Source organism: Meriones unguiculatus, chromosome 9 (assembly GCF_030254825.1).
Source record: "Meriones unguiculatus strain TT.TT164.6M chromosome 9, Bangor_MerUng_6.1, whole genome shotgun sequence".
In the NCBI taxonomy this organism is placed as follows: domain Eukaryota; kingdom Metazoa; phylum Chordata; class Mammalia; order Rodentia; family Muridae; genus Meriones; species Meriones unguiculatus.
The window spans coordinates 51,863,869-51,888,952 of record NC_083357.1 but is presented as its reverse complement, the minus strand read 5'-3'; the positions used below and the strand labels follow the sequence as shown (position 1 = coordinate 51,888,952).

The 25,084-nt window shown below is 47.2% G+C and overlaps 1 protein-coding gene across 4 annotated transcripts in view; it reads right to left on the bottom strand.

Annotated features, from left to right (window-relative positions):
• Slc7a8 (solute carrier family 7 member 8) overlaps window positions 1–25,084 on the bottom strand; it is a 55,013-nt gene that overhangs the window by 27,618 nt on the left and 2,311 nt on the right. For all 4 annotated transcript variants that reach the window (XM_060391196.1, XM_021639602.2, XM_060391197.1 and 1 more), the window contains exons 3-4: window positions 9,344–9,548; window positions 8,231–8,382 (exon numbers count right to left, since the gene is read on the bottom strand). In XM_060391196.1, the coding sequence (XP_060247179.1) occupies window positions 8,231–8,382; window positions 9,344–9,548 (357 nt within the window). The remainder of the gene's footprint in view (window positions 1–8,230; window positions 8,383–9,343; window positions 9,549–25,084) is intronic.

Genomic DNA, 25,084 nt, shown 5'->3' with positions numbered 1-25,084 from the left:
GTTTTTTTTTTTTTTTTTAATTGGAGATTAAGACTGAGCCTTTGCTAGACACACATGATGAGTGTGATTGAGGTGACCTCAATTCCAGGGCAACAGGAAAAAGCAACACCCTGAGGCCTGATGGGAAAGGGAAGTGAAATGGCACTAAGATGTGGGCATTTATTCTGGCCCTATAGTCATAAAGTCCAAAGGCACAAAGAATGTCTTCTTCAAGTCCTGGAAATGGTTCTTGGGAGTGGAGGGGTGGCAGGGAGGGCAGCCAGCCACCCACAGCAGGGAGAAGACATTAAAATAATATCTAGTGTCATCCCTGATTTATTTACATATATCCTCCATTAAAATAAAAACGCGCCCTCTTTCACTCTTCCACCCAATCCTGGCAATTCTTTTTGTATTTTTTTAGACAGGGACTCACTATAGAGTCCTGCCTGGCTTGGAACTAGCAATGTAAACCCAGTGGGCCTTGAACTCATAGAGATCAGTCCACCTCTGCCTTCCTGATTGCTGGTGTTAATGGCATGCACCATGTTTAGCAATCCTGGCAATTTTATTTCCTAAACACCAAATACGCTAACTTCTCTCTACTCCCACCCCTGAGTCATCTCACAGACGCTTCTAACCCAGATTCCTGCAGCCACAATGGAACCAGTTTCCTTGCCCCTGGCCTTTCTCCCTAGGGCTACCCATTTGCAGCAGATTCCTCTAAACACAACTCTGATGTTTCTCCTCCGTTCCAAAACCCTTCAGTGCCTTCCTTCTAACTTGGGGTAGAGCTCATCCCTTCATGATGGGATTCCCACTTCTGTCATATTTTTTGTTTTGTTTTTAAGACACAGTCTCTCCATACTTGGATACAACCATGGATATCACAGAAATCGCTATGTAGACCAGGCTAGCCTTGAACTCACAGAGATCCCCCACCACTGCCTAATGAGTGCTGGGATTAAAAGTGTGTACCACCAGGCCTGGTCCTTTGTTACATTTCTTACTGCTTATTCTATACTGTGGTTATATTAGACAACCTATAGTCCCATCAAAAGGGCCATGTTTGAAAACATTTTCCTGCCCCAGCCCATTCACTTTTCCCATCTATGTGGAGCATTGCCTGGTTATCCTCAAGCGGTCTGTTTTAGAGTCCCACTTTGTAGCTGCCGTTAGCCTAGAGCTCACTATGTAGTCCAGGCTGGCCTTCAACTTGTGGCACCTTTCCCCTGATTTCTGGGATTACACCTGTGTATCACGATGCAGAATGAAGCTTTTGGTTTTGGGTTTGTTGTTGTTTTTGGTTTGTTTCTATGTCCTGTTTGTTCAGAACAGTATCTGGTGTGTTGTGGGTACTTAAAAACTGTTGACAGTATTGTGATCTCATCTTAATAGTACTTCCCAAGAGGTGCCCTTCTTTCTTCTCTATGACCTGGTGCTGGGGATCACACCAAGAGGCTTTATGTCCACTAGGCAAGTATTCTATCACTGAGCCACATCCCTACCCCTTATTTCACGGCTTTACAGCGGGCATTTTTAGCAAAATCCTGGGATAGCCACCTGAGAAAGGCATCTAAACAGGAACCTGCTTGGCAGCCCTCAGGACTCTGAAGGGACCTGGGAGGCGAAGGCAGAGGGGCTGCATTCCAAGTGCTCATCTCATCGCCTAGCATGGGGCATGGCTACCTTACACACACTCTCATTTTGACTTACCAGGCCTGCTAGATTCTTACTCCTCAGCAGTAAAAAGTAATCTGCCAGCTGCTTCCACCCCTAAAATTCTCTACATCTCACAGCACAGCATCTTTGTGAGACCAGTTTTAGTTCAGGCCATCACCTCCTTCCCAGACTGAACACATTTAAATATAATATATTATAAATATATAAATCGTTCTTCCTTCACTGGTATAAGACATCCTTCAAGATCTGCTACTGCCTACTAGCAAAAGAACTCTTCTGGGAGAAGGGAAAGGCGAGAAGGAAGTGCCACCCAGGTGTCTGAGCAATGTTTAATGTTTATGGATGAGAAGTTTGAGTCTAGAGAATATGAAGGCTCAAGAGAAGATGAACTGAGATCAAGGGATTTAGATGCTGAATCCCCTTGTGTCATGGAGACTTGCAAAACAGGGCAGCGTGCTGCTTCAGGCAGCTGGAGCCTTTGCAGAGGGACTGAGTGTGACCCAGGGTTAGGAGAAATGCCTCAAGTTCTTTCCCTTCCAAATGGCTTGGGGAATGGGGAGAAATCTGCAGCCTTGGAACAGCAAGCTCTCAGGAATCTCTGCAGAGATGGAGCCGAGGATAAGCGCCATTTCCCTTCTGCTATGCAGGCTGGGTGCTCTGTGCTCCTTTCTCCATAGGGCAAGGAAGAAGGCATTTCTTTAGGGCGTGATCTACAAGAAGTCTACGTGAGTGACAACACTGTCATTAAAACCCTGGACAGTGACCAGTAGGGCCAGGGACTATCTTAAATGCCCAATAGTCTCAAAGAGAAGAAGAAATGTTGGGAAACATGATTCTTAGGGGAGGGATTCTAAGGAGTGCCTCAGCAGTAGAAAACTTTCCTAAAACACGTTTAAGACCTTGGGTTCATCCCCAAGTCACCTCCAACCTCTGGCGGAGACCCAGGTGAGAGACCATGAAAGGGTGCCCCTTAGACCCAGCACCCACTGTGTCATCGAAGCCACTCTGTTTATAACAGTTGTTCAATGAAAGTTACAAGAGGTCATGCTTACACTAAGCCCCTCCACTGGGGCCCCAACACACCAGGCTGAACCTCAAAACAAAGTCACCTGTGCTACCAAGCCATCAGTAAACTTTACCCAACCTTCTGAGGCTGAGGATTAGAGAGATGATGGCCATAATTTCCAAAGATGTCACATGCAATCAGTATGACAAATTCCCTCTGCTCTAATCCTTATACAAAGAAATAACATGAATCGAGTTGATGTTAAGCTAATCAATTACTCTCTTTTTATTGTGTCTCCCTTGCCTTACTTTACAAGAGTGGTCCTCAACCTGTGGGTCATGACCCCTCTAGGGGTCAAATGACCCTTTCACCAGGGTTGCCTAAGACCATTGGAAAACACAAATATTTATATTAAGATTCATAACAGTAGCAAAATTATAGTTATGAAGTAGCAACAAAAATAATTTTATGGCCAGGTGGTGGTGACGCATGCCTTTGATCCCAGGACGTGGGAGGTCAAGGCAGGTGGATCTTTGTGAGTTCAACACCAGCCTGGTCTACAAAGAGAGTCCAGGATAGAAAAAAAAAAAACCCTGTCTCAAAAAACGAAATGATGATGATGATAATTTCATGGTTGGGGGTCTCCACAACATGAGGAACTGTATTAAAGGGTCTCAGCATTAGGAAGGCTGAGAGCCACTGTTTTACAAGGCTTTGAAATTACCAATCTGATTTTTGGGCCTTTGTTTCTATGTTCTTTAAGCTGTTCTCTATCTATGAAATCAACCTCATTTGCTAGGACATTAGAAGTCTTATTCTTTTTTTTATAATTAAAAAAATGTGTGTGTGTGTGTGTATGTGTGTATGTGTGTGTTGTATGTTAGTATATACATGTTCATGAAGGTTCCAGGAGGCCGGAAAGGGGTGTTAGATCCCCTGGAGCAGGAGTTACAGATGGTTGTGAACCACTAAAAACAATGCAGATGCTGGGAAGTGAACTCTAGCTCTCTCCAAGAGCAGCCAGCACTCTTAACTGCCATTTCTCTACTCCCTAGAGACTTATTCTGAGTCACTGAAAGAACGGTTTCTTGATTATAGAAGAAAAATCAAGCTCAATTGGGATCTTTGGGTGGGTACAAAGGTGTGCACCAGCAGGTGTTTGGGAGGCCTGAGGCGGGAGAATTGCTTGAGTCCTGGACCAGCCTGGAGATGTCTCACACTAACAAACAAAAAGTCTTCTAGCTAAATCATTTTGATGTTTGCCCTTCGACAGCCATGGGACCACATGACGGAAGGGCAAGCTGGGGAGGCACCAACACCTACATCTACATCCCCTCCCTTGTACCTTCATAGACGGATTAGAACCACAGGAGCATTTGGGCCACATTTACCATAGCCACGGAACAGGGGCAGGGTGAGGGCAAGGTGAGGGCAGTTCACTATGACTCTCTCTGTGTTCTTTTTCACTCTTCTCCTCTCTAGGAGTTTGTTTCAGCTGTTTGTTTTCGAGCTGATCAAAAGAGACAAATTGTAAGAGCCAGGCATGTCAAAACTGAGTTTAAACACTTCAAAATCTCCTTTCCTATCCCCTGCCCCTCCTGAACCTCCCTCAATGTGCATGCTCTGGAGACCAGGGAGAAAGGCTTTTCATCAAATTAAAACGTAAAATGCCTTCTTTTCTTATTGCCTGGTGACCAGGAATATTCTGCTGAGTCAGCAGTGAATAATCAGCTTTGACCTAAATAATAGAATAACTCACAGCGCTGTGGTTGCACAAGCAGGTCCAAATCTGCAGTTCCTTCTTTTCCCCTTGTCCTCTCCCCCACCCCCTCCAGGCTCTGGGCTGGCAAGCCAGTTACATCAGGTTCTTACTGCCTCTCCACCCCCATCTGGTCTGTCCCAACTTCATTTCTCTTCAGATAGCTTCCAGAAATGGTCCCACCATAGAACTAGGCCTGACCCCCCCCCCTCCCTCCCCAGCAAACACGGGCCTTGGGCTTGGCACACCCACTCTCCTTCCTGGACCCTGCATTATAGACCAGTGACTGCTCCACAGAAGGTGGCCTTTCTTTCAAGCCTCTCATGACTCAGTAGCTCCAGTCAGTCATCGGGCAAATGAGACAGTGGAAAGTGGAGTTTCCTGTATAAGTGTCGTCCCAGCCCCACCCCCACCCCCTCTGCATACCCACGCTCTCTGCCACTTCTCCCAAGAGTATGTTGAAAATGGGTGACTCTCTGCCTCCATCTCCAAAGTACCATTTGACACAGCTGGCTTCCCTGTCCCCTGCTAAGAGGATGGGGTATACTGGATGATGGTGGCAGTGGTGAGAAGGGGTACTGGAATAAAGGTCGTCATGATAGCAGGGTATTGGTAGCACCCTGACCCAAGGTGAACTCAGCCTTCAGGGACCCAAGGCAGGAAACCATTCAAAAGCTAGGCTACACGACTTAATTCAAGGGTGGCTTGGGCTACATGGGAGATCTCGGTCACAAGGCGGGGGGGTGGGGTTGATCGGATGTGATGAGTTGTGCCTGTGACCTCAGCATGTGGAGCCTAAGACAAGAGGAAAGCTACAAATTCAAGGTTTTGAGGCCAGCCTGGTGAATACAGTGAGTTTCAGGATGGCCGGATCTATGTATTGAATTTCAGGACAGCCAGGGCTACACAGAAAAACCTTGTCTCCAGGAGGATGAGGCAGGCAGATCTCCCGAGTTGGAAGCCAGCCTGGTCTACAGAGTGAGTCCAGGACAGCCAGGGCTACACAGAGAAACCCCGTCTCGGAAAAACAAAACAAAACAAAAAGAAAAAAGAAAAACCTTATCTCAAAAGTTCCTCTGCCCCAAAGATGCCAGCATTGTGTAGCATGGCATCCATAGACCTTTTCAACACAGGCTACCTTAAGGAGCTGTTTGAAGAGGGCAATGGAGGTGGATTTAAATAAAGTCCTAGAAGGAGAGGCGGAGCTTGTGAAGGCAGCACCAGAGAGGCTGAGGCACGAAGACTAGGGTCAGCCTGGACTATGTGGCAAATTCAAAGTGAACTTGGGCTATGCAGTAACCCGTCCCCATCTCCCAAAACAAAACGCCATTCAACAAACCAGAAAACAGAACCTCCGCACACAGACTCAAGCACCTGGGACCTGTCCTCCGTTGCCTCTGGTCCCCTAATGGAAGTAGGAGGAATAAATTTGGGTTTAAGATTCCCCTCCACCCCCGCTGGAATAATATCTAGAGTCATACCTCAAGGACAGGGAAAAACTATTACTCTCAGAGGACAAGACTGGCTCTGTTCAGATGGGGGCAGTTTCCTTGCAGCTCCACTCAGGAGTCAGAAGACTTTATTGGATCTCTCACAGCAGGAAAGGGAGACAGCAAGAGTCTCCAGTTCTTGACTTGTCTGGGGAGGGTAGGTGTGGGATGTACTGTAGGCAGCCTGCCTCCCTGGAGCTGGCTAGGCAAGAGCTCTTCCCACCACTTCAAAGGGCTGGGACCATCTGCGCGCATGCAGGCATGGATGCGCTCGCGTGTGTGTGTGTGTGTGTGTGTGTGTGTGTGTGTGTGTGTGTGAGCTCATGCACAGACTTCACTACTCCAGAGTCTTTGTGCAAAGTGTCAAAACCCGTGGCAGGTCTGTGGCCCGTATACCCGTATACTCAAACTCCCCCTCAGGAGGACCCCAGGTCAGAAAGCTGCGTGCTCCCAACTGCATACTGTGGCCTGGCTCCTCTCCCAGAGAGGGCCCACACGGCCTCAGAGTTCTGGATTTCTAGTAGAGGATCAGAGGAGTCCTTCTGTCTGAGAGTTTAGCAGCATCAGCAGACAGGAGGAAGCTGCCTGCGCGCACAAGACACCGAAACAGTAGCAGCCAGCACTCATGCACTTCCTTCTTCCTCCCCTTGTTAGCTTGTCTGATCGCAGAAAGGGCAACTTTTCCTACATTCCCACGCTGACCCAGCTGTCCCGATGCAGCCATGAAGCACGTGCGAGTGGCCCATATACCCATACACTCAAACTCCCCCTCAAGAGGACCCCAGGTCAGAAAGCTCCGTGCTCCCAACAGACATACTCTGAGACACACACAGCATTACAACTTACGATCCCGATCTCACAAGGAGGAAGGCAGCAACTCTACCAAGCAATCAGAATGTGTGGTGTGGAGTTGAGGGCATTAGAAGCTTGAATCTGGGCACACACTCCTTCACCTCTGGGTCTATAGAAGCAGGCCAGACTAAACGTGTGACTACTGCCCCCAAACAAGGGTTTCACCTTGCCTCACTAAGTGTGGGGTCCACGGCAGGGCCGACCTCCACTGCCAAATAAGGCAGTCTTGCTAAGGTCTCTTGCTAAGATCCTTGGAGATCGTCTAGAGTGGTGGGTGGTGGGTCCTCCCTCCCCCATCACACTGGCAAGGCAGAAAGACAATGCCTGGACCTGGAAATGAACAGCCAGGCCTGTCCCTACACTGTCAGAAGCTGTAGGAAGACAAGGCCTTGAGTCAACTCTTTAAGCGCAGCCTCTGAACAGCTGCTTGAAGAGTAAGTGTTGGAGTAAAGACATGGAGTAGCCCAGTCCACAGGATCAATGCTCTGAGAGCCGACTGCTGGGAATGCCTGTAAGTCAGTGCCTCAGAGAACCGTTCTCTTAAGGATCTGCTGATTCCACCTCACAGGCATCTTCCCATCTTGAGTTTTCCCTGAAGCCAATTAAATCCTAACCATGTCTGCAAGGCTTTTCCTTCATTTAAAGCAAACAGCAAAACCAAACAACCCACCCAAGCCAGAGCGGAAAGAAAAGTTAGGCAGACTTCTGGCACTTCCATGCCGGTCTGGTTTACACATTTGGCTCTCGGAAAGCCAGGGCTACATAGAGAAACTCTTGTCTTAAAAAACAAACAAATAAACAAACAAACAAACAAAAATTATCCATCCAGGGCATGGGCAAGGAACAAACTTTCCCCCAACACAGTTCAAAATGCGTGTGAGATGGTGATTTCTAAGTTGCCAGCACAACTGCCTGCCACACAGTTGTCAGGGTCTTCCTCAGCTGTAGAAGCATTCACTGGAAGACCAAGGACTTGGAAGCCCTGGACTCCACACAGGCTCTGCCTCTTGGGAAAAAGCCACTTGCCCTCGGCTCCTGGTCTCCTGATCTTTCCTAGGAAAATGATAGCAATGGCCTAGCTTATCTCACGGATTCGTCATAGGCTCAAGTCAGAAATCAGATAGCAGAGGTGAAAGTGCTAATATAAAGAACTCTGGCATCGAAAGCTACCGTGTCTCCAAGTAGGTATTTATACTTCTTGTTTATACTTCTTGTGATAGGCTTTTACTGTGAAGCCTAGGCTGGCCTCTAGCTCAGTATCCTCCTACCTTTGTCTCCCGAGCTCTGGGATTGCAGGCACGTGCCACCGTGCTTGTCTTTCACCATGCAACTGTATGGAGAATCCACTCCTCCAAAACACATGCATATGGAATGGAAAGGAGAGAGAGAAAGGGAACGACAAACCAAGACATGAAGGTCACCGGGAAGACTGAAAGAGGCCGAGGTCCAGATGTCACTTACACAAGCAGATGGCGGCCAGGAGTCGCAGGCCGGACTCCGGGGGGAAGCAGGTGGGGAAGAGCGGCTGCAGCACGTAGTTGGAGAAGGTGAGGGCGATGACAGCTTGGTTGGTAGGGTAGATCACCAGCACGGCAATCCATAGCCGCAGGAACCTGCAGGAAGAACAGGAAAATCATTGCCTGGCGTGGCAGGGAGCCAGGGGCAGCAGCAGAAAAATCCAGGCGTGGGGCAGGGAGGGGGGTTGGGGGGACTCTTGAGCAAGTGAGCAGTGGGATAAAGGTGCAATGCCCCCTTTGTTTCCAGAAATACTGAAGGGGCCTGCCCTACCCCAGATGAGACCCTTTGTAATGCTGGTGACACGGTGTGACAGCAGAGATCAGCAACATACATTTCAGCTGGTGCCGACACACGGCCTGGTCATGTGTTTGCGCTGTCTCTTTTCTTCTTTAATCTTCTCTGCAGCTTTAGTCCTCTATATCCCAGGGTGGAAACACTGAACCTGCAACCCCAGGATTCTGACCCCAGAACACACCAGGGGTGGCTACGTAAGCAATCGCCAGGGAGGCGTCACAGAACAATCTGCAGGAGTGCCCTGGACACCTTTTGGTGCTGGATGAGCTTCCCCAGTCAGGGTTAGAGAAGCCGAGAAAAGTCAAGGGCTTGACTCTGGAGGGAGGCCATTACCCTCAGCAATGTAAGGCGTGGGGATGGATGGCTCGTCTTTAGGCAGTCACTCGTGTGCAGGGCTTTCCTTCGGTGACTGCTTTCCGCAGAACTCTGTGGTCGGTGATGTCACCTGCTTTGCTTACAGAATCTTGTCCATCAAGTTCAGTGTGGAGATAAGGGGATGTAACCTGGCTCATCTACTGATTCTATGAGTGGTGACACACTGGACACCAGAAACTCTTGTCCTTGGGCTCTTTTGACCTGACTCTTCTGTCCCAGATTTCTCCTTTTCCTCTACCAGTGGCACCAACCTGCAGCCCACGGGCCATGTGTCTCCCAGGAAAGCTATAAGTACGACACAATGCATTTTTGGACGACAGGGCCATGTTGCTATGCCAGAAGGTCAGCCGTCCGTGTTAGGCCACTGAGGCCTGCAGATATGCTCACCCGGCCAGTCCTCCGAAGATGTCCTTGACATAGGAGTAATCACCTCCAGACTTAGGGATGGTGACACCTAGCTCAGCATAGCAGAGGGCTCCCACAGCGGTGATGACACCAGTCACAATCCAGACGATGAGAGCAAGGCCCACAGAGCCGGCGTTCTCCAGCACACCTTTCGGCGAGACAAAGATTCCAGAGCCAATGATGTTCCCTGCACAGGCACAAAGACAGACACAGCCAGGTCAGGTCAGTCGGCGTTTGCAGGGACACTGCATCTCTGGGCTGACTCCTGAGTGCCTTCCAGAGGGTGGGTGCGTCCAGCTATGATGCTCGCTAGGGTTTCTTTTCCGATCTGATTCTAAAATGTTCCCAGGGCCTCCAGGCAGGTGTGTCCAGTAACAATTCTTCCTGGAGTAGGGCAAAGGCAGAGAACTGATGAGGAACTCACAAGGTTCGTGACTCCTTAGAAAAATCCTGTGGAGTCAGAAAACATTGCTCCCATTTTCAGAAGCAAACGGTCTGAGGGGAGCAGGTGAACCCTGTGAGGCTGTGCAGTGGCGACGGCTGGAGCAAACACTAAAGCTCAGGGCACTCTGGGTGGGTACACAGGTTCGAGCTAAGGTGACAGGCTCTTAGAACTGGCTAAGGAGGTAGGAATAGAAACACGCTCTGCCCAGAGACCGTCAAAGCTTCAAAAATGAGGCAAAGGGCAAATTCTTTTGGACAGATTGTAGCCTCACACCATGACTATGTGTGGCTATGGGCTGGGTATAGACACATACTTGGAATCCCAACACTCGGAAAGCTGAGGCAGGAGGGTCAGGAACTCAGGGGTAACCTGGGCTATATAAGTGAGACCCTGACTTAAGACAAAACAAAACATTTATGAGTGGACGCAACAGCCCTGGAAGCTGGTTTCTACTCAGACACAACAGCCCCACCCTTGTGGAAAAACATGAAACAAACCTATAAAACAGTCTTAGTTGTCTAGACGTGGCTTGTGAGAGAGTACAATACGTGCAAGGCCTCAGCTGTACAGTCCAGAGGCCTCCCTCCCTCTGCTCTCATATGACCCTCAGAATCACCTTGCAGAATTCCGGGAGGACAGAGAAGGATGGGCTTTCTCTCCACTTTACTGACCAAGAGCTGAAGAGACTGTGGGGTTAAGTGGCTTTCTCTAAATTCCTCAGCTACTGATGGATAAAATTGGATCTTCAAAGCTGTTCCCTGGTATTTAATCTGGTGCTCTTTCCACTAATCCATGTCTGCATGCATAGGGCTTGGCGTCCTCTGAGAGAGGCCGGCAGCAAGCACAGAAAGGGGGCTCCTGGGTCATGCTCATTGGACAGGGCAGGAAGAGAGTAGGGACAGCCCCTGACACACAGGTTCCTAAGTTGGCTTCATTCATTTCTATGCTGAAGATGAAGATGAGGTCCATGCGCACTTTGAAAGCTCTCTCCTCATGCTCTTTCCAGCTCACTACTCAGGGCCTGAGGGAAGAAGAAGAGACTAGCCAGATCTAGGTGAGAAGGCAGAACTGGAGAGCTTGCCTCAGCCCAGGGCTTGACAATGTCCCAGAATCCACCTTTCTTTGGTGGTCTGGAACCAGTGAGGTAAAGTGTTAAGCTGGAGAGCTGGCTCAGTGGTTAAGAGCAAGAGCATGTACTGCTCTTGAGAAGACTGTGGTTCAATTCCCAGCTCCCACATGGAGCTTGCCACCGTAACTCCAGTTCTGGGGCTCCAAAGCCCTCTTCTAATCTTTAAGGGAACAGGGCACGTATGTGGCAGACATACATACGTGGAAGTGAAACATCAATACACATAAAATAACAAAAGGAATCTTAAAAAATACATTTTCAACATAAGAACATAAGTTTTATGTTCTGCTTTCCAAATCCAGCCAGAACCCAGCCTCAATTCAGTTCTAAAACATGCGGTTCCAAGCCAAAATGCAACTTTCCCCCCTCCCCCTTTTGAGATGAGGTTGAGCAATGAGTTAGTTGCTAGCCTGGAACTTGATGTATAGACTAGTAGCCTAGGCTTTCCCTAAACTTCCATTAACCTAACTGTCTCTGCTTTCTGAATGTTAGGATCACACAAAGGCACACAACACTATCTGGCCCCAAAATCCAATTTGCAATCCAGTTATGAAGTAAAGAGGAAGAAAAGAACATTCACATTGTAATCCTCTATTCCTCTCAGATGTAAAAATCTGTCATTAGTTTTCAAACTAAAAAAAAGGGGGGGGGGGAATATGAAGTACTCAGGATGCTAAGGCAGGATACACACACACACACACACACACACACACACACACACACACATTACATGCTCTTCTTTCAAAGACATTTTTCTTTAGAGATACATACAGAAATAAAATAAAAAAAAAGACACAGCTCCTCAACATTAAACTCAAATGTAAATATCAGGACAAGAAGAGGCAGACAAAGGGGTCGGCTCTTATGGACAGTTCTTTCTTCTCTTCCTTATGTGAAGTCCTTCAATAGAACAAGAAGACATCTTTTCCCACACACATTCTCTATGATCTACTCTCTTAAGGAGACTAAAAGATGGTCACCCGGTGTTCCAGCCCCCGGGACATGGTCACCCTGTCAAAGGATCCTTCAAGCCGGGCAGGGTGGCTCACATTTAGAATCCCAGTGCTCAGGAGGCCCAGGCAGGAGAATTGCCTTGAGTCTGAGACCAGTTCTTGGTTTGAACTACAGTGTTGACTCTGTCTCAAAACAAAACAAACTAAACAAAACCACCTGCCAAAACTAAATGTGCTGCTGTTCCCAGGAAGACAGGAAGCTCCAGGAAAGGAGTTTTGAAAAGAAGACAGTAAATTCCTTGCCTCTCTGGGAATTATCAAAGAGTGATCTAAAGGGCACTTCACAGCCATCCAAGAAGAAAGAAACTGCACATAGCCTAGGAAGGCAGCTTTAGGGTTAGAAAAATAGTCAATACCAGGAGAAAAACAATGGTTGACTTTGGTCTTAAGGTAGTGAAAATGGAAGGGGAAATGGCCAGGCATTTCGTAAAGCTGGAAATGGCAGCTTCACCGGGAAGGCGGATTGTCCCGTCAAAAGCTCTGCGCCTTAGGAATGAAGAGTCCAAGTTCCACTAAGGTTTCTAGCCATAAGGAGCAACCAGGACCATGAGTACTTCCGCCGCCTCTAGGACATTCAGAGCGCACACATCAATCCCAGGGTCCCCTGGGAGAGGAGGTGTACAGCGTTAGCTGATCTTTGAGGAGTCTGTGGCCCAATTATTTCTTGGAGGAAACAAGGGAGTTCTTACTTCCCCATTTTGCCATCACCGCTGACTTAGAAGTATCTGGATTAGAGGCTGCATCTTCCAGCCCTGCTTCAAGACTGTTGTGAAAATAAAAGACTTTCCCACATCCACACTCCAACCTTCCACACTCCACCGGGCAGCCAACTGGACTGGTCTTAGACAGAGGGGGTAGGCAGATTCAACTTCCTCCTGTTGGTCCAGTCCTATCTGCAGTGGTGACATGAGCGTGTGTACTAAGTACCTCGATTCTCAGAACTGCTCTCTTAAATAATGCTAATATCTGGTCTCCCCGGGGAAAACTGAGACTCAGAGAGACACAGACTTTGTCAAAGTCACATGCTGTGTAAACAATTCGGTCTGGTGGAGGCCGAGTCATCAGACTGCAGGCCCGGGGTGTCCTCTAGACCCCACATTGCTTCTCCTCCGGCAACAGCACTGTACGCAGTGCAGCCCTGGCGCCTTTAACTTGTGTGTTGTTCCAAGTTCTTTGGGGACTTTTTTCCTCCCTTGTTTTATTGTTAACTCCATTCCTAATGCTGCAACCCTTTAATACAGTTCCCTGTGTTGTGGTGACCTCTGACCATAAAATTATTTTTGTTGCTACTTCACAACTGTAAATTTGCTATTATGCATTGTAATGTAAATATCTGTGCTTTCTGATGGTCTTGGGGGACCCCTGTGAAAGGGTCTCCCCCCACCCCCCCAAGGCGTAACGAGCCACAGCTTGAGAACTGCTGGTCTAGAAGGTCATTTAAGAACATGATGAATGCTGGGCCTGCTGGCCCATGCCTTTAATCTTAGCACTGAAGAAGCAGGGGCAGGTGGCTCTCTGAGTTCGAGGCCAGCCTGGTCTAGAAAGCGAGTTCTAGGACAGCCAGGGCTACAGGGAGAAACCCTGGACACCCTGTCTCCAAAAAAAACAAAACAACAAACAAAAAGAATGTGATGCCTACCTTGCCTGGTGGTTCTAAGGGGCCTGAGGTCAAGGTCTTAACCTGTTTCCGCCCACACTGGTTAACACAGCAATCATCATTAGATCTTTAGTGAAAGCTGAATTTTAGGATGCCTGGACAATGAGGCATAGCTTAACTTGTTCTGTCAAAGAAAAGCCATGCAAACTGCTTCATTAAAAAAGAGGCCAAGTTGTATCAGTGGGTAAGCCTTCATAGGGAAACTGCCAGAACTGAGAAAATCCTCATTTGCTGTGAATAATCACTAACTTCCTCATCCGTGTGCCAACACCCATGTGACCCCCTATTATGGCATTACTCACACTCAGGCTTGTTCACACTAGAATGCTGTAGCCCTCAGAGAATTTCCTAAGGAGAGAAATTACAGGCCTGTAGTGCCCAGCAGACTTCGATCCAAAAACCCTTGGCTTTCCTTACCCATGCTAAGTCCAGCCACAGCTTCCTGCTGGGTGTCAGGGCTGAGGTCATTGCGAGGAGGTGCAGAAAAAGCTGAAGTCAGTGTGATTTGTACTTTTCCAGTGGGTGGGTAGGAGGATACCGATGCTTTCAGACCTGGGGAATGGTGAGGGGGCAGGAGCTCGGGGGTCAGGCTTTGACCCTCACACCCAAACCGTGAGCTCCCTAGGCACCTTCTTCTGCACACACTCTCCCATCAGGGCAGTACAGAGAGCTTCTCTGGGGGTGGGGGCAGGCCAAGATGCTGACATGTGCCCTGTCAGAGTAGAGATGCAGGTGGAACCGCGTGACTCTACTGTTCTGGATTAATTACTACAGGGGACACTAGCCTCAGAGGAGCCAGGGTCCTTACTGCTCATAAGCCATGGAACTCCAGTTTTCCCGAGACTCATTTCCTTTCAGTTCACAGTGGGAGTAATGGCCCTTGCCACACCTACTTTGCTGTGGGGAGCAAGGCAGCTTACACCTATGTAAGACTATAATCCATGAAATGCTAAAATAAAAAAATTTAATTACTAGCATTTGTAGCAGTAAAGGCAGAGCCCAGCCAGAGATGAACACAGCAGATTGGCTTTGGAGGCTTGGCTACCAAACAGCACTGTACAGCCAAGACCATGAAGCATCCTCTGATTCATTTGTCTGCTTGTCTAGGTATAATTTTGAGATGCTGCAGGGGGACGGGCAGCAGGTAATTGCATCTCAAGAAGTATTTATTGATCGCCCACTCTCTACATGCTTGCTTTGAAAGGTAATTGGGAAGTACTTGTTCATACATGGTCTTTTCACGAAGTAGATGGAGCCAATCGCCACCCACTAGTCACTGAAAGACAAGCATTGTGGCCCCGGGGCTACCGAGCTGAGCCCTCACTGGTTCCTACTAAGGAGCCACCCTACCTCCAGCAACTCTGTCTTCTCTGGTGAGTTTCAACCAGGGACAATTTTGCTCCTACTTCCAGTGGACAACTGGTAATGTCTGGAGACACTTTCAGTCTTCAAACTGGAGTGCAGGCACCTCTGGTACTTTGGGTGTCAAGGTCAAGGATGCTGCTAAGGATCCCAGAGTGACCAGAGAACGTCCCATACCAAAGAAGGATCTGGCCCAAGAGGCAACAATGTCAAGGTTGAAAAACCCTCATCTTCCTTCAAACTTCAAAACCAAGGTCTGGCTAATCCCAAACTTCTCTTTTAGATTCAAAGCTGGGTAGGTTTTGTTTAACTTAGCTAAGCACAAAGATGTATTGTCTATGGTAATAACTAGTCTTTAAATAAAAATTACAGTAAAAATACATCAAAATTTATTGCTCTGATGATTTAAGTATTTTAAGTTAAATGTTTACTTTACACTCTGTGTGTGTGTGTGTGTTGTGCATTTGCTATGGCACCTATGAAGAGTTCGGAGGACGACTTTCAGGAGTTGGCTCTTTCCTTCTAACATGTAAGCCTTGGGGATCGAACCTAGGTCATCAGGCTTGGAGGCAGGTGCCTTTCCCCACAGAGGTATCTTGCCAGCATTATTCTAACTCTTTTTTAAGCAGTCTTATGGCACCCAGGCCTTGAACTAGATCTGTGGTCAAGGATGACCTGAAGTTCCCATTCTCCTATCCCACCTCTCTTTGTTTGTGTGCTTTGGTGATCTCACTACGTAGCTATGGTTGTCCCAGAACTCACCATGTAGACCAGGCTGGCCTCAAACTCACAGAGATCCACCTGCCTCTGCCTCCTAAGAGTTGGGATCAAATGTGTGTGCCACCATGCCTGGTCTGTCCCCACTTCCTAACACACCTGGTTTATAGGTGTGTGTCAGCGTCTACAGCTTAGTAGTAGCAAATAATTTCTCCCTAGTGTGGAGTCAAATGTAGGGCCTTGTGCATGTTGGTCAAGGGCTCTACCAGAGTTCTCAATCTCCTGCTGATTTTTTTTTTTGACTGACTGCTATTAGTCAGCAAATACACTAAGCACATACGACATGCTAAACCCGAGGGAATAGGAAAGTGAGATTCTCAAGAATTGAATGTATGGTAGCACACACCTTTAATTCCAACACTCAGGAGGCAGAGGCAGGTGGACTGCTGAGTTTGAGGTCATCCTGGTTTACAAAGAGAATTCCAGGACAGCCAGGGCTACACAGAGAAACCATGCCTCAAAAAAACAAAACAACAGAGAGGGAGGGTGAAGAGGCTGGGTGTGGTGGCCCACACCTATAATTCCAGCTCTAGGAAGGCAAAGGCAAGTTGGTCTCTATGAGTTTGAGGCCAGCCAAGGACACAGAGTTAAAATCCTGTCTCAGACAAAAAGGTCTGAATGAAGACATCCAGGTGAAAATGGTGCTGACCACAGAAGGCTGAACAGAAGTTGTGTTGGTATAATTATAAAGCTATTTAGAATGATATATTAGAATGGATGGCTATCCAAGAAAAGCTGAGGGAGGAGGATCTCAAGTTCCAGGCTAGTTTTCATAGCATAAAGAGAATTAGAAGGGAAAAATAAATCCAAAAGTATGGGGTTGGAGAGATGACTCATCAGGAGTGAAGAGTACTCATTTTTTGCCAAGGACTCAGGTTCAAGACTCAGCAACTACATGTAGGCAATACACCATAATTTTTTTTTTAAAGACTCCTTCAAAAAAAGAAAAGGGGAAGAAAAAGCAAATCAAAAGAAAATCTTCATGAAAAAAAAAAAAAAAAGATACCCATGCCTCTGTGGAAGTCATTCAAATCCTTGAAGAAAACAAGAAAACAGAAAGGCCACTGGCTGGCTGCTAAATGCCTCAAGCCTGACCTGAACTGGTCAGTACTTGTCATCACTGGCCTACTGAAACCTACATTTCTGAATTAGCATTAGTGAATGAGACATGTGGTTGGGAGTGAGAACTGAAGTCGGGTGGTAGAAGATGAGCCCAAAGAGGGAGGAAAACGTTTCACTGGACGCAGACCAGAGCACAGGTTGGTTGTCATACCCTGCAAGGAACCTCCACTGCACCAGGCTTGGTGGCACACACATGTAAACCTGACATTTGGGAGGTAGCCGTAGGAGGATGAGGAGTTCCAGGCCAGCTTTGGCTACATGGTAAGTTCTAGGTAGCCTAGGCACAGTAAACAGAAGATTGAAGGAACTTCCACTTTACAGCTGAATAAACGGGTAGCGTATTCAAATTACAATTCCAAAAATTAAAAAAATTAAAAAAAAGGAAAGGCTGGGATGTAGCTCCGTTGGTTAGAGCACTTGCCCAGAAAACACAAAATTTTAAGTTTGGTAAACCAGGCATGGGTGGTCCCTCCCTGCAAACCCAACCCTGGGGACGCAGAGGCAGGAGGATCAGAACTGTAGTATATTTGAGGCCAGTCTGGACTACAGGAGGCCCTGTTTCATGGCCTCCGCCACCTAGGTATAAAAAAGGAAGTTACAAAGATCATGCATGGGAGGTGGAGGAGGTGGCTCAGTAGGTAAAACACTCGCCTCGAAAACATGGCAACCTGGGTTCCAATCCACAGAGCCTGTGTAATGCACACGTCTGCAGTAATCTGTGTGTTTCTACCTGAGATGGAAGGTACAAGTGTGGAGGGCCAGCTAGTTGTGGTATATGCAGTGTCAAACAACAAAGAGATGCTGTTTCAAGCAGGAGTGGATGTCCAAGGCTGTCCTCTGACCTCCACACAAGTATAATGGCATAGGCATGCCACAATCACACTCATGAATGCACCTGTCCACATGGAGTCTCTTTCTCTCTCTCTCTCACACACACACACACACAGGGATCGTGCATAGGAAAGCATTTTGCCAACTCAAGACTATCTCTAAGCCTGTCATTTTCTGCTGTGCCTCTAATGTTCTTTGATCTCTACAGTGTACCTCTCCAAATCATAGAAATTTTTATTTTAAGCTTTCTATTTCCAGGCTGTGGGCCCAAATACTCTTAAAACTTTTAAAAAATGTTCTGATTTTGAAACAGGGTCTTCCTATGTGGTCCAGGTTGACCTGTGGCAATCCTACCGCCCAGCCTCCCAGGAGAACAGGTATGTACCACCAAAGCCGCTCCTCTCCCAGACACAAAGATGAGAAACACACATGGTAACCGCAAGGCCGACTTTAACGAGCTGTGCGGCTCTGCCTGAGATCTGGTACATCTTCAGGCACACTATGAAACCGGCTCCCTGGCAGTGACGTCACACCGCTGATGCTGAGGATATTAAAAGCAAACCAATGGGAAAATCTGCCAGCGTGACAAAGGACGAAGGATGAGACGATCGATAAAGCTTTTCAACTCAAACTTCATTCGTTCTATAAATAGCACAGCTCAGAATAGACTTGTGGGATTATTTCGCTTCCTAGAAATGAAATTCACTGGTGCTCAGCACAGGCGTGCTATGCTCAATCACTGTTAAACACCGACCAGCCCCACCTACATCTAGAATCCCTAGGCTATGGCCTCCGTGATGCCATTCCCGGGTGACTAGGGAGATGGGTGTGGTGACAGTTCTCTGTTGACATGTTCTGGGAAGCCGGCAAGGTCTAGCTCCTCTTGCTCCTTAGGCTCAATCGGGAATTGAAAATTAGAGAAGGGAGCCAGTGGATACAGATCAGTGGGGGAGCGCACTTGATGGGGCAGAGCCCGTCCTAGGTTCAAGCCCTAGAACTGGGGGCGAAGTCAGAAGAGAACAGTTTCTAGCCCCCTCAAACCCCCCCACCACCCTCCCCAGTCTCACGAATGGTTCTTGTTTTCTGTAGATCGGAATCTGTTCCTGGAACAGCTTGCTCCTGGCTGCATTGTGAGATCTTGCCCATCATCCCCCAGTAACAACAAGAAAACATGAAAAACAACAACAGAAATTCCTGAGGCTTTTTTTTTTTTTTTTTTTTTGGTCAAGTTGGGAGCAGACTCCTACTCCTGGCTTAACTCTCCGAGGAAAGCAGAAAACCTTGGTAGCCTGGCAACTTGAGGGGCCCCTGGCTAAACTCAGGGAGGGGCTGTGTGCCACCTCCCTGAAGTGGCCATCTGCTTTGCTCACAGTGGTTTTTTTGGTTTATTTTTAGTTTTTGTTTTTTCCTGCTATGTCACTAATGCTAAATGAAATGGGATCTTGTGCCTGCTATTTAGTTGTTGTTTGTTTGTTTTGACACAGGGTCTTGCTAAGTAGTCCTAACTGCTCTCAAATTTGCTACAGATGTGAACCAGGCCGGCTTTGGGGAGCAGCAGTCCTCCTGCTTCTAGCCCCAAGCGCTGGGATCACAGGTGTGTGACATCAATTCTGGCCTCGGCGCCTAACATTTTTAGTGGGCGCTGATTTTCTTTCCTAGACTAAGTATTTCCTGCTAGTCACTCATTCTGCGGAACTCTGCCCTTTGAGGGAACATATCTGAGCCAGATAGTTGCAAGTTCAAACAACTGCCCTTCAGCTCTCTAGTTCCTGGAGGCAGGAAGCTTGGGACAGGATGCCGGTCCCGGCCACCTAGTGCTCCACGCAGGGGAGCCTGTCTGCAGTGCTCCAGGCCCCGCGTGGGACTCTATCTCTGCTAACAGCTGCTCATTTACCCACTTGAAACTTTTACTTCTGTGCTGGCACCAACTGTGCAAGATCACTTGACGTTCCTCCAGGCACCCCGGACATGGTAAGCAGTAAGCATTCACGGAATGGTATCTAGCTGCTTATTATGATATTGTTGGCTATACCTTTTCCTACTCACCAAGATGTGTTTGTTTTGAAATGTTTTTGAGCTGGCTTCGGTCCCAGATTCTCTTTGAGAACAATGAGAGTTTTAACATATTTTCATCCTGAATGAACCAAATCCTAATACTCCCATGGCTTTTTAAAAGTGGAACACAAATTCAAGAACACAGTTTTTCCAGACTCCCTCCCTCGGGTCGGGTCAACATGCAGCGAACGGTTCTGGGATCAGATGTTAATCTGTGAAGTTAGAGTCTAAAATGTAAAATCTTCTCAGGTGGTGTCGTCCACGAAGGCCTGAAATCCTTGGACCTGAAATTATACAATGCCCACCCGCTCCAGTTTTCCATACACAGTTTTCAGGCTGGCCTTGAATTTGGGATCCTCCTGCCTCAGCCTTCCAAGGACTGTTGTCACACTTGGCTCAGATATCCTTTTTTTTGGTAAAGGTTTCCAATGTCACACACTCATGGTCTCTCCAGATTCCACCCCTAGTGTCATCCTCCTTCATGACCGATCCCATTGCCACCTGACTTTCCTCCCCCCACTCTGAATTGCTGCTAAGAACGCTCTAGCTTCGGACCGTTCAGTTACCAGCTGTGTGGCCCTCAGCAAATTACCCGCTTGCTCCACAACTCCATTTAAAATAGTTACCATATTATACTTCCATCAGAGTTTGAATAAGATTAAATAAGATGATATTAAATGAGATAATAGCTGCAAAGACGTGATAGCACAGGAATCGGCATTTGGTAAGAGCTCAGTAAATAACGTTTTGTTCTGGCTGGATACGGTGCCACATAATTTTAATCCCAGCCTTCAGCAGGCTGAGAAAAGAAGAACCACAGGCCAAAACAGACAGACAGAAGCCAGATGTGAGCTCTGGAACTGTAACCTCAGCACTCGGTAGGCTGAAGAAGTACGACTGCCATCAGTTTGAGGCTAGCCTGGGCTACATGGAGAATCCCAGGCCATCCTGCATTAGAGTGAGACACTATCTCAAAAACCTACTGGCATGTTGGCACATGCCTAAACCTTGAGTCTACCCTGGGCTACCTAGTGAGGTCTAATTCAGCCAGACATTCTGAGCATAACTTTCTCCCCGACAAACAAAGCAGAGGCTGGAGCAACGGCTCAGTGGTTAAAAAGTGTATATTGATCTTGCAAAGGACCAGAGTTCCGTTCCTAGCACTCACTTTGGTGTCCCACAGCTGCCTGTAGTTACAACTCCAGGGGTCTGCCGTTCTCTTCTGCCTCTGTAGGCACCAGCACACAGACATACATAATAAAAATGAACCCAGACATTCATAACAAAAAAACACAGATAGATAGATATAATAAAAGAAATATGTAAAATTTGTAAAAATCAAATCAACCAACCAACTAACCTTCCTACCATCACCAAACACAAAATAAGCAAGCAAACAAACACTAGTTAGCAGTGTGGCCACCACTAGTTAGTTGTGGCAGGCCTTAACCATGAACTTGGGAGACTGTGGCAGAAGGACTGTTTGAGATAGATCAGCCTAGGCCACATGGCAGATTTAAAGACAGTTTAAGCTACATAATGAGAACCTGTGGCTAAAATAGAAAAAAAAAAACTGTTTAGAACTGTGTTGAGAGTCAGTGACGTAGCTAGACCTGAATCCAGTATTGTCATGCAACAAATATCCCTTATATTTAGCACATAGCCTTACACATATCTTTCTCTCTCTCTCTTTGGTTTCAAGACACGGTTTCTTTGTTTTCTTTTTCTTTTTTTTTAAGATTTATTTATTTTATTATGTATACAATGTTCTGCCTGCATGTACACCTGAACGCCAGAAGAGGGCACCAGATTGAACTCAGGTCCTCTGGAAGAGCAAACAATGCTCTTGACCTCTGAGCCATCTCTCCAGCCCCCACAGGGTTTCTTTGTATAGCCTTGGCTGTCCTGGACTCTTTGTAGACCAGGCTGGCCTTGAACTCACAGATCAGCCTGCCTCTGCCTCCCTGAGTGCTGGGATTATAGTCATGAGCCACTGAACCTCTGTGCGCGGCTACAAATGTTTTTCTCTAGGTTTTGTTGCTGGCTCATTTGATTTTAGGACTAACCCCAGCACCTTCAGCCACATATCTGAGTACACGGCTGGCATAAAGCTACCTAGACATTCAGGAACTCTGTAGACACATCTCTCACATGGCTGGGAAGAGCTTTAGTTTACAAAGGAGTTGATGAGAACATGGCCTGGGCTGGCCAGCTGTCTCAGACTAAGCACCCTCAGTGTCCCTGTAACTGTGCCAGAAGCTCCGCCTCCCTCCCTCCACCCTCTGGCCACTCCGCTCCCCCTTACACTAGAGCGTTCCTCCACAGGAGCATAGCAAGCATTGCTTCATCTGGAAGAATAGAAACTCCTGCTAAGACTTTCGGGGAAAGTGCCCATTTAGTACCTAACACACGGAAGTAGGGCTGGCGAGATGTCTCTGTGTGGCTATGGTGCTTGTCACCAAGCCTGGTGATCTGAGTTACTCCAGGGCTCATAGTGGAACGAGAGAACTGACATCCCCAAGTTGTTCCCAGCCTGCACACACCAGTAGGATATGCATATAAATACACACACCACACACACATAAACTCACACACACACACACACTGCACACAATGTAACAAGTAGATACATAGAAAGAGTAGATAATTATGCTAGACTTAGTTCTAGACCGGAATCTTGGCTCCAAAAATTTTCGTTGTATGACCTTTGGCAAATTGCTTATCCCTCTGGCCTTCCCTTTCCTTATCTGTAGGAAAAGATAGTATGTGCTGGGCACATCGAGATTACTGCAAGGGACAAACAGATAATAAGTGCCTGGCTTAGAACATATATTTAATAATGGCAGCTATCAGCAGGAACTTTGGGATCATCAGTAAATGAGTTTTTCATACCTTTTTGGGTCTAGGGAGAGTTTCTATTAGTGCACCTGACCCCAAGAGTGCTCTCTGACCAGGTATGTACCTGAAGGCAATAGCCCAGCTGCTGGGCCCACGCACTGTTAAAGTTAGGAGGGAGTATGTGTGGCTCAGTGTTACATCTCTTGCCATTACTGAATCTCTAGATTCCATCCTCAGGACCACCACCACCAACAACAACGAGAAATTAAAAAAAAACAACACACACAAAATTATCCAGGTTGATGAAATTAATCCTAGCATAACAATTTTCCAAGCTAGGCTCCCAACAGTCTTTTCGGTAAATGCTTACTGTTCACCTTTCTGAGATAGAACCTTGACGTATAGCTAGACTGCCCTCGAACTCAAGATCCTTTTGCCTTAGCCTCTGGAGCGTTTCAACTACCGTCATCTGCTACCGTGTCTGGTTTACAGAAGTGCTTTTCAGTTGGGGACTGGGTCTTGTGCACACTCGGCAAGTACTTCACTGGGACGGCCCAGGAAGTATCTCCTTCCCTTTATCCAAGGCAACTACTCTCAATGATTGTTGGAGAGACTGTGCCATATCAGGCACTCCGCTGCACTCAAGACTCAGAGATGTGTAGGGCCAGTTTGTTCTCCTCTCCTCTCCTCTCCTCTCCTCTCCTCTCCTCTCCTCTCCTCTCCTCTCCTCTCCTCTCCTACCCTGCCCTCCGGTCTGCACCTTGTAGCTGTACCTACCCCAAATTCTCAGTGATCCTTCCTCAGCTTCCCCAGCACTGGGAGCACAGGCTTCACAGGGATTGCATGAAATTTCTGTGTCCCTCCCCCCTGCCCTTCTGTCCTTTCAGCTTGACTCCAGCGTCTGGGAGCACGCTAAGCACATGGCCTATGGCCAAGCTACATCTCTAAGTCTCAATTTTTGCTCAGGGAAACAACTGTGTCAAAATTGCTTTATTTACAAAATCGCTAAGAACTGTCTTCACTATGCCATCTTCCCCCACATCCTCCAAAAGGCCCCTTAAACTAGTTGTTGCTAAGACCCTCTCTCCTCTTGGGTCATCCACCATTCCTCTATCTTTACCCCAGCTGCAGCCAACTAGTCCACACTGTTAACTGTTGGTGATCCCCGTTTGATGCACAAGGCTCTCACGACCCTGACCCGAGCATAGATAACTTCACAGCATTAATCTTCTATTGGTTCACCTTACATTCCCATAATAGTTGCTGTTTGTTACTTCTAGTCATCTTTGATAAAATTTTATAAGCTTGCATGAAACGTATTTTAACTCGTTCCGTTAAGCCAGCAGGACATGAAGCAGACAGCTCCTGGGCAAACGCCACTTTCTCATATAGAATCCGATTCTCGTTTTTTATTTTACTTTTATTTTATGTGGAGGACTGCAAGCACGAGCATGTGTGTAGCACATGCATGCCTGGTGCCCTGGGATGGGAACTGGGGTTACAGGGGATTGGGAGATGCCCGATAGAGCTGTGGGGAAGACAGTTTGAGTCCTCTGCAACAGCAGTATGCATTCTTAAATTAAAAAGACAAAACCAAAAAACCTTTTTAAGAGTTATTCATTTCTTAGGTGTTTACGTTTTGCCTGAATTTATGACCCCCACAGGTGTCAGATCTCCTGGAACTGGAGTCACAGACAGTTGTGAGCTGCCATGTGTGTGCAGGGCACTGAACCCGGGTCCTCGGAAAGAGCAACAAGTGCTCTTAACCACTGAGCCATCTTCCCATACCTCCCAAGGTCTTCTAAAATCACTTTAATTACTTTCCTTCTACATTGTTAACACACAGAGCACCAGATCACTGGACTCTCTGTGGAATGGAAAGTACCAACTCTGATGTTTGCACTTGGTCTTGAAAACAACTGAACTGTTATCACTTAGACGCCCACCCAAAAACGGACAGGGAACCTTCTCTTCACTTTGGTGACTTAATGGTCATGCAGGAGGGGAGGTAGAAAAGATTTTGTCCATGCCATTCATCCCTAAGAAAGTTCTTTCTCAGCTCAGTGAAGGTAAATGATTCTAGGACTCTGGAAAAATATGCTGATTTCCCTAAAATCACCCAGCGTGTCCAGGCCAGATCAGTCATTCTTACTGTGATGTTACCATGAGAAGCTCTCTCTCTCTCTCTCTCTCTCCCTCTCCCTCTCTAAGTGTCTGGGTGATTGTGGACAGATCAGTAGTGGCATCTTCCCTGGAGCTGTGCTTATATCTGAGTGCCCATTCCTTCACAGACTTTGAAAAAATAGTTTAAAAAATGACCCCCCAAACCTTAGCATATAAGAAAAACTTATAAAACCTTCCCTAAAAACCTGCATATATTGGGGGATGGATGAGCAAAGCAGAGTCTAGAAGGAAAAAGGTTTAAGAGTGTGTGTGTGTGTGTGTGTGTGTGTGTGTGAACATCTGTGTATGAATCAGATGCTTCTCCAAGGGA